The sequence below is a fragment of the Calidris pugnax genome, unplaced genomic scaffold (genome assembly GCF_001431845.1).
Source record: "Calidris pugnax isolate Ruff unplaced genomic scaffold, ASM143184v1 scaffold480, whole genome shotgun sequence".
Taxonomy (NCBI): Eukaryota; Metazoa; Chordata; class Aves; order Charadriiformes; family Scolopacidae; genus Calidris; species Calidris pugnax.
In genome coordinates, this window is record NW_015091200.1 from 92,651 (window position 1) to 101,910 (window position 9,260).

At 56.4% G+C, this 9,260-nt stretch overlaps 1 protein-coding gene across 1 annotated transcript in view; it reads left to right on the forward strand.

The window, feature by feature from the left end:
• The window catches only part of PPCDC (phosphopantothenoylcysteine decarboxylase), a 53,530-nt gene extending 44,601 nt beyond the window's left edge, over nucleotides 1–8,929 (forward strand). Inside the window, exon 6 of the mRNA XM_014959697.1 lies at nucleotides 8,741–8,929. Within this exon, the coding sequence (XP_014815183.1) occupies nucleotides 8,741–8,748 (8 nt within the window). The 3' untranslated portion in view covers nucleotides 8,749–8,929. The remainder of the gene's footprint in view (nucleotides 1–8,740) is intronic.
• The last annotated feature ends 331 nt before the right edge of the window (nucleotides 8,930–9,260 follow it).

Here is a 9,260-nt window from a genome sequence, read left to right on the forward strand (position 1 = left end):
GTGCTGAGGGACATGGTGTAGGGGAGGACTTTGTAGAGTAGGGGAGATGGTTGGACTCGATGATCCCAAGGGTCTCTTCCAACCTAGATGATTCTATGATTCTAGGAGAAGTGTGGCCAGCAGGTCTCGGGAGGTGATTCTGCCCCTCTGCTCTGCACTCGTGAGACCCCACCTGGAGCTCTGTGTCCAGCTTTGGAGTCCTCACCACAGAAAGGCCATGGACCAGCTGGAACAGGTGCAGTGGAGGCCACGAAGATGATCAGAGGGATGGAGCACCTCTGCTATGGAGACAGGCTGAGGGAGCTGGGGTTGTTCAGCCTGGAGAAGAGAAGGCTCCGGGGAGACCTTATAGCGGCCTTTCAATACCTGAAGGGGGCCTATAGAAGAGCTGGGGAGGGACTCTTTGCCAGGAGGTGTAATGATAGGACAAGGGGAAACGGTTTTAAATTGGAAGAAAAAAGATTCAGATTAGATCTCAGGAAGAAATTCTTTACTCTGAGGGTGGTGAGACACTGGAACAGGTTGCCCAGAGAAGCTGTGGCTGCCCCATCCCTGGAGGGGTTCAAGGCCAGGTTGGATGGGGCTTGGAGCAACCTGGTCTGGTGGGAGGTGTCCCTGCCCAGGGCAGGGGGGTTGGAACTCGATGATCTTTGAGGTCCCTTCCAACCCAAACCATTCTGTGATTCTATGAGGTGATCCCCCTGCATCCCTCAGCTGGGCTGTAGGGGACAGAACCCTCCCCATTAAATCTATAGGGTGAATCTTTAGGGCGGCGTCACCCCTCACAGGGGGCTGGACCGACTCCTCGGTGATGGTCGGGTTTATTTTCTCTCCTGGGTGGTGGGGAATGATTATATATTTATTAAATCCCCCTGGGGAGCATCACAACAAGCACCTGGGATGCCCCCAGCCTGGACCCTGCCCCTCAGCTCCCCGGCGTGTGGCTACTGAGCATCGCCTTTGGCTACTGATGAAGTGAACGGTGCTTATTTGGCCCCTGGTTAGAGATGGGGATGTGGTGATGGGGGGAACAGCTCTGAGGATGCTCCGGGATGGAGCAAGCCACGCTCCCAGCTTGCCCTGCTTAAAGATGAGCCTAAAAAGTGCAAAATACACCCATTTTCCTCGGTGCTTTTCCTGGCCCCTGGTTTAGGCAGCAGCTCCTTCCTCCCTCTGTCCTGCTGAAGGCCAAACCGCCCCCAGTCTTTAAGGCAAAGATAAGTATTCCCCAAACACAGGGCTTGGGACGAGGGAAAAATCAACCCCCCTCCCACATACACCCGTGGTTTTTAGCCTAATTCAGAATTTCTGACCTTAAAACGCTCGGGGCCTGTCCTGCTGTGGAAGGAGCATCCTCATCCCTGCAGGATCCCTCCCCGGGGCTGCCTGCTTTCCATTTAAAGCCTTGCTTTTCTCTTCCTGCTCCCCCATTAACGCTGCTGGGTTAATTTGCCCCCCCATGTTTCCTCTAAGTCCCGTAATTAACAGGCCAACGGAGTCAATCCTCTTCCAGAGGTGGAGGAACCCAAACGGGGAGGGAGGCAGCGACTTGCCAGGTCCTGCTCCTCAGGGGAGAAGGGGATGCAGAAGAAAAAGGGGGGTTTGGGGGCTTTCCCTCTGAATTAAACCAACACAAGAAAGAAAGAATAATATAATTAAGGGGGGGGTATGTGGAAATGGTAGAAAAGTTGAAGCCACTCCCTGAAACTCCATGGCTTTCACCCCGCGGGTGAAAATCGGGGAGCGAGATCACAGGCGTCGCTGGGTCAGATGCTCTGGAGCCCTTCCAGACCTGGCCGGTGTTTAAATAGAAAGGTTATGTACCCGGGGAGATTTATTTCATCTTTTAATTGGTTGTTTGTTTACACGACTCGGGAGCTCTTTGCTAATGTTTGCTTTGCTGGCTCACTCAGCTGCCGAAAATCCCGGCCGGCCGCGTCCCAGCCCGGCTGGAGCACCGGGGCCGCCTGATTTTTGGCTCTGGCTCCTCGGCTTTTCCCGGTGAGCCCCGGTGCTTCCCCAGGAATCCTTCCCAGTCCTGCAGGAATCACCAGTTCCCCCCCCGGAGCCGGCATCTCTCCCATCCCACCCTCGCAGATGGGATGGTTCCAGATGCAGGTCCACCACCCCAACACCTCCCCTTCCCTTCCCCGCTGGGGAGACTGGTGGAACACAGGAGCAAGGTCCCTCCTGGCCGTGGAGGTGGTAGAGATGGACCTCAGCTGAACTTTGAGCCCCCCCCCCACCATGGAGGTGGTAGAGATGGACCTCAGCTGAACTTTGAGGCCCCCCCACCATGGAGGTGGTAGAGATGGACCTCAGCTGAACTTTGAGGCCCCCCCCCACCATGGAGGTGGTAGAGATGGACCTCAGCTGAACTTTGAGGCCCCCCCACCATGGAGGTGGTAGAGATGGACCTCAGCTGAACTTTGAGGCCCCCCCACCCCATGGAGGTGGTAGAGATGGACCTCAGCTGAACTTTGAGGCCCCCCCACCATGGAGGTGGTAGAGATGGACCTCAGCTGAACTTTGAGGCCCCCCCCCACCATGGAGGTGGTAGAGATGGACCTCAGCTGAACTTTGAGGCCCCCCCACCATGGAGGTGGTAGAGATGGACCTCAGCTGAACTTTGAGGCCCCCCCCCACCATGGAGGTGGTAGAGATGGACCTCAGCTGAACTTTGAGGCCCCCCCACCATGGAGGTGGTAGAGATGGACCTCAGCTGAACTTTGAGGCCCCCCCCCACCATGGAGGTGGTAGAGATGGACCTCAGCTGAACTTTGAGGCCCCCCCACCATGGAGGTGGTAGAGATGGACCTCAGCTGAACTTTGAGGCCCCCCCCCACCATGGAGGTGGTAGAGATGGACCTCAGCTGAACTTTGAGGCCCCCCCACCATGGAGGTGGTAGAGATGGACCTCAGCTGAACTTTGAGGCCCCCCCCCACCATGGAGGTGGTAGAGATGGACCTCAGCTGAACTTTGAGGCCCCCCCACCATGGAGGTGGTAGAGATGGACCTCAGCTGAACTTTGAGGCCCCCCCACCATGGAGGTGGTAGAGATGGACCTCAGCTGAACTTTGAGGCCCCCCCACCATGGAGGTGGTAGAGATGGACCTCAGCTGAACTTTGAGGCCCCCCCACCATGGAGGTGGTAGAGATGGACCTCAGCTGAACTTTGAGGCCCCCCCACCATGGAGGTGGTAGAGATGGACCTCAGCTGAACTTTGAGGCCCCCCCACCATGGAGGTGGTAGAGATGGACCTCAGCTGAACTTTGAGGCCCCCCCACCATGGAGGTGGTAGAGATGGACCTCAGCTGAACTTTGAGGCCCCCCCACCATGGAGGTGGTAGAGATGGACCTCAGCTGAACTTTGAGGCCCCCCCCCACCATGGAGGTGGTAGAGATGGACCTCAGCTGAACTTTGAGGCCCCCCCACCATGGAGGTGGTAGAGATGGACCTCAGCTGAACTTTGAGGCCCCCCCACCATGGAGGTGGTAGAGATGGACCTCAGCTGAACTTTGAGGCCCCCCCACCATGGAGGTGGTAGAGATGGACCTCAGCTGAACTTTAAGGCCCCCCTTCTCCCAAACATCCTGCCAGGTCCAGCAGAAAATGAGATTTAAAGCACCGTGGTGATGGGTTTGGTTTTTCCCATGTGTGTGGTAAGGTCTTGGTTCTCTGCTGGTCTCCATCCGCACAAAGCTTTGGAGGAAAATCAGTTTTCTCAGAACCACAGGATGGTTTGGGTTGGAAGGGACCTTAAAGCTCATCCAGTCCCACCTCCCTGCCGTGGTTCCACACCTCCCACCAGACCAGGTTGCTCCAAGCCCCGTCCAACCTGGTTTCTCCCACTGCAGCTCTTAAGAAAAGGGTCTTTGGACACAACTGGTGAAGCGTGATGCTTCTCCTACCTCCCCTGTTGGTTTGATCCCATTTTATGCTAATTTTCACCTTTCCACGAGCTGTGGGCCTGCCTCCCTGGGCATGCCCGGGCCATGGGCTCCTGGTAGCCGCGTAGGCGGGCGGCTGCGGCACGAGGTGCCCTCGGGGCTCTCTGGCAAGAGCCGGTGTCTGATGGCAGATGGTTTCCTCCACTTCATCCTTGAGGAGCACTCGTGTGGTTCGGGGCTGGGGGGGGGGGAGCTTCTTTCCTTGGGAGGCAGCGGATCCTTATCTCCCTCGGCAGGTGAACCACAGGATGGTTTGGGTTGGAAGGGACCTTAAAGCTCATCCAGTCCCACCTCCCTGCCGTGGTTCCACACCTCCCACCAGACCAGGTTGCTCCAAGCCCCGTCCAACCTGGTTTATCCCACTGCAGCTCTTAAGAAAAGGATCTTTGGACACAACTGGCGAAGCGTGATGCGTCTCTCCTACCTCCCCTGTTGGTTTGATCCCATCTCCCACTGCAGCTCTTAAGAAAAGGGTCTTTGGACACAACTGGTGAAGCGTGATGCTTCTCCTACCTCCCCTGTTGGTTTGATCCCATTTTATGCTAATTTTCACCTTTCCACGAGCTGTGGGCCTGCCTCCCTGGGCATGCCCGGGCCATGGGCTCCTGGTAGCCGCGTAGGCGGGCGGCTGCGGCACGAGGTGCCCTCGGGGCTCTCTGGCAAGAGCCGGTGTCTGATGGCAGATGGTTTCCTCCACTTCATCCTTGAGGAGCACTCGTGTGGTTCGGGGCTGGGGGGGGGGGAGCTTCTTTCCTTGGGAGGCAGCGGATCCTTATCTCCCTCGGCAGGTCTCCCCGGAGGGGAGAAGGGAAGCCATGCTCCCCGGTCCCTGCCGATAAGGAGCAGCCACCCATCCGGCTCGGTGGGGCGAGCTTGGAAGGAGCAGAGCAGCCTCGGGGGTGACGGGGAAGCCACAGATAAAGGTTGAGGAGGGGGGCAGGGGGATGGTGCCCAGGATGAGCTGGCATTGGCAAGATTTCCACCCCCCCACCCCAAAATTAGTGTTTCCAAGGCGGGCAGGTTTGCTCCCAGCTCCTGTGCCTGATGGCCACCTTCCCAGCGGGGCAGCTTGCCCGCTCCTGGAACCCACGTGTGTTTGGGAGGAGCTGGTGGGTGTCACCAGGGGAATGGGGGGGGGGTTTGGGGTATTTTTTCATGGTTGGGTTTTTTTGGGTTTTTTTTGGGTTTGTTTTTTTTTTTTTTGGGTGGGGGGGTTACAAACGTGTCAACGTCTGTTTTTGCGCAATCGGTCCGTTTCTCAATCTCTGCTCCCTGCAAACAAGGGGAGACGAAGGCCTCTTGCTTAACTGGGTAGATCAGGGCTACCTCTGCTCCCCTGGCCAGCTCTTCTCTCCTTCCTCCCGTCGACGTCAGCGTTAATAATGATAATTAAAACCACTTTCGGGAGCAGTCTATTGATTTATCCTCTTTGCTGATGGATGTCTAACTGCTTCTCACGGGTGGCACCAAGACGTGGTGCCGGGTGACTGGGAGGAGGAGCTCCCCAGGGGCTGCCCACAATTTTTTTTGGGGGGGAGGAAGGTGATGGGGATATTGGGGATGGCACCATCTTACAAACATCCCACCCATGTGGTGGTGTCTCCAAGCTTTGGTCCATACGGCCGTGGAGGTGGCTACAGGGGACGTGTCCGTGGGGACACTGAGCACACCAGCAGTGTGTCGGGAATATCATGGCAGGAATGGAGAGCAAATCCAGGGCTGGTCAAAACTTGTCCTGTCTGGTCCGTGTCTCCATGAACTTCTCATTGAGATGGTGCAATTGAAGCCCTTGACCAAGAAAACACTTGGTAAATGGGTTTGTGTCGCCGTGAAAATCAAAGGCAATATGTGACTGCTGGTGATGCGCAATGGCAAAGAGAGATAATAAATAAATGGGGGGGGTTAATTAGAGATTGGGCATCCCTGAGTGCTTTTAACATCCTCATTTTGGATGGTGGGAACATCACAGGCAGGTTCCAGCTTTTACAGGTGCAATCTGGTGGCTTGACCTGCTGCAGGGCTGGCTTAGCTGAACCTCGGAGAACACGGGGTTGGGATGGTCTCCACGTTCTCTCCACGTTCCTGCCTGCTGAACAGGGCTAAAGGAGAACAGGCAAAGCAGGAAAACTGCCTGCTGAACGGGGCTAAAGGAGAACAGGCAAAGCAGGAAAAGCTCATAAGGAAGCATGAGGAGGAGGAGGAGATCCCTAGGTGTCATCCGGGCAGCTTCTCCAAAGCTTTCAAAGCCCTTTCAAAGGCTGCCCAGCCCCAGCTGGCAGCTCTTGCTTAGCTCCAACCCTGGTGGGGCTGGACGCAGCCGGGCCAGCCCTGGGAAGTCCCCGGGGACTTTGGTGGCATCAAGGCCGGGTGCCAGCTGGGGCTGGGGAGTCACCCAACCCGGGGAGAGATGCTGAGCCGGGGCCAAGCTGTGGTTCCCTGAAGGCATGGGGTGGGAAGGGCTGATCCAGCTGCTGGAGATCAGACAGACAGCAGCAGGTATCCCCGAGGGAGGGCTCAGCCAGGGGTAAAGCCTCCTTCTAACAGGTTTCCATGACCTGTAAGATGATGGGGATGAGGATACCGGGAGGGGGAGATGCAGGGCAGAGCGTTGTTTCAGCCCTAAGCATCCATCCCTCTCCATGCCTGGAGTGGTAAAGCCATCTTGGCACCAGGAGCACGGCATGAGGTCCCACCACCTCATTTCTAGCCATCTTCACTAAGGGCTTTCAAATGAAAGCCCTGCTGAGGGGACCTGGGGACCAGCAGGTGAGCTCTAAAGTCCCCATCCCAGTCACAGTGGGATGGAGAAGGAGAGCTGGGACGTCAAAGCAGTTGTCTGGTGGGACCTCCTCTCCCGTACATGGCTGGAGAACGTCCCACAGCCTCAGCTTTGGGCCCACATCCAGAAACGCTGTGGCAGGCACAGCCAAGAGCTTCACTCATTACTATTTTTTTTTATTATTATTATTTTCTTTTTCCTTTCCAAGCACTGAAAATTGCTGTGTGGGAAGAAGGGGATTTGGAGGTGATGAATGGGCTCTGCCGAGTTTGCCAAACAGATGGTTTCTTTTTATGGGCACCAAACACCTGGGCTTGGAAGAACAAGCTCCCCCCAAAACGCTAGCAAAAAACTGGGAATTTCAGGAGAAAGGTGGGAAGGCTGGAGGCGCAGAGCCATGGGAAAGGAGGGGAGAGACCCAACCTCCGAGGTACATGGTGTCCATCTGCTGCTTCTGTCCCAGCCACGGGGATTTTCCAGTGACCTGGATGTAAGAAGGACACGCTCCATCCCTCCCACCGGTCCTGGAACCGGGCCCGGTGGAGCATCCCTGAGCCCGGAGGCATCCTCTCAGCCCTTGCAAAGAGCCCAAGGGGGGTCCCACACCTTCCCCGCTCCACCTCCTAAGGAGGAAAATGCCCGCAGAGAGGCGTTGGGAGGCATCAAAGGACGCAGGTGCGTGTCCCGCGGGGGAACCGCACGGGGCTGGATGCTCCCAGGTCGCGGGGATGCAACGCCCAGGTCTCAGCTTCTTGGTTTGAGTGTTGAAATCGGGGGTTTCCCTGTGACAGGAGGATTGCCATGTTCTCCTCGGCGTCCTCCGAGGAGCAGCGTCTCGGCTGCCCGGCCTTGTGGTCTGTGAATCACACCCTGGTTAGCAGAAATCATAGAATCATAGAATGGTTTGGGTTGGAAGGGACCTCAAAGCGGCCCTGTGGTCTGTGAATCACACCCTGGTTAGCAGAAATCATAGAATCATAGAATGGTTTGGGTTGGAAGGGACCTCAAAGATCATCCAGTTCCAACCCCCTGCCCTGGGCAGGGACACCTCCCACCAGACCAGGTTGCTCAAGGCCCCATCCAGCCTGGCCTTGAACCCCTCCAGGGATGGGGCAGCCACAGCTTCCCTGGGCAACCTGTTCCAGTGTCTCACCACCCTCAGAGTAAAAAATTTCTTCCTGAGATCTAATCTGAATCTTTTTTCTTCCAATTTAAAACCGTTTCCCCTTGTCCTATCATTACCCCTCCTGGCAAAGAGTCCTTCTCCAGCTTTTCTGTAGGCACCCTTCAGGTATTGAAAGGCCGCTATAAGGTCTCCCCAGAGCCTTCTCTTCTCCAGGCTGAACAACCCCAGCTCCCTCAGCCTGTCTTCATAGGAGAGGCTATGGAAGATCTTCAGGGCTTGCTCCCTGCTCCATCCATCCATCCATCCATCCATCCATCCATCCATCCATCCATCCATCCATCCACCCATCCATCCATCCATCCCCAAGTCATTCCCCCAAACCCGGCTGGTCCCTATCACCCCAACCTTTCTGCCGATGATGCCTTCCTCCCTCTGGGGTGGGGTATTTGCTTTTATTGCCCAGGGTATGACCCCCCTGCCCTGCAGTGACACCAGCCCACGTGGTGTGCTCGCTTGGGAAGCCTCTTGCAAAACCTGCCACCGCGCGTTGCAACTTGACGGCTTGTTTGCTCTTCGGCCTCGGAGCGTTCCTCCGCCGTCGCTCCTTCGTAAAGCCCTTGGTTGGATTTTCGGGCTGCGGAAGTCGGTGGACACCCATTTCTCTGGGTTTAGCTGCTGCTTTGTGCCATTTGGGGTGGATCTGTAGGTCCTTGTAAACTCCTGAGGAGCAAACCCTAGGAGGCTGGTGGGCTGCAAAAAGCCCTCTGCCGTGGGCTGTGGTGTACAGATCTCTCCAGAGAAGCGTTTCTAAGCCAAAAAAAATTAAAAAAAAAAGAAAAGAGATGTATTTATTTTTAATAGCTTTCTGTTTCTTTTCTTAAGTGACCTAGCTGCTGGTGTCTCAGCATCCCGTGGCGAGGAGTTCCCCAGCTGAACGCGCAGCCCCAGCTCACCTCTGCCGGGGCAGGGACCTGGCACCGGAGCATCCCCAGTAATTTTCCACCCGACTCCGCGCTGGGGAAAATACACCCAGGCACGGAAAAAGCCTGGAAGGGAATAAAGAAGACACTTGGCCAACAGAGTCTTGGCCGGCTCCCAGCTGAAGGATCAGCTTCAGGTTCGTCTCCAGCTCCCCGGCGGCTGGGCAGGCTGGGCTGCCTGGGCTCGGCGTGGGCGGCGGGCTCCCCGGGGCCACATCCTACAGCACCCCCCCTGCTATTTATGGGACGGGCCAGCTGCTATTTTGTCAGGTGGCCACCGTGCCAAAACCCTGAGCTCTCCTGCTCCGACAGCTCTCTGCACCCGTGGGTTCGGTGCAAGACGAAAAGGGCTGGGAGTTGGGGGGGAAAATGGCTTTTTGGGTTTGTTTTTTCCTTTTTCTCGTTTTTTTCTTCATTCTGGC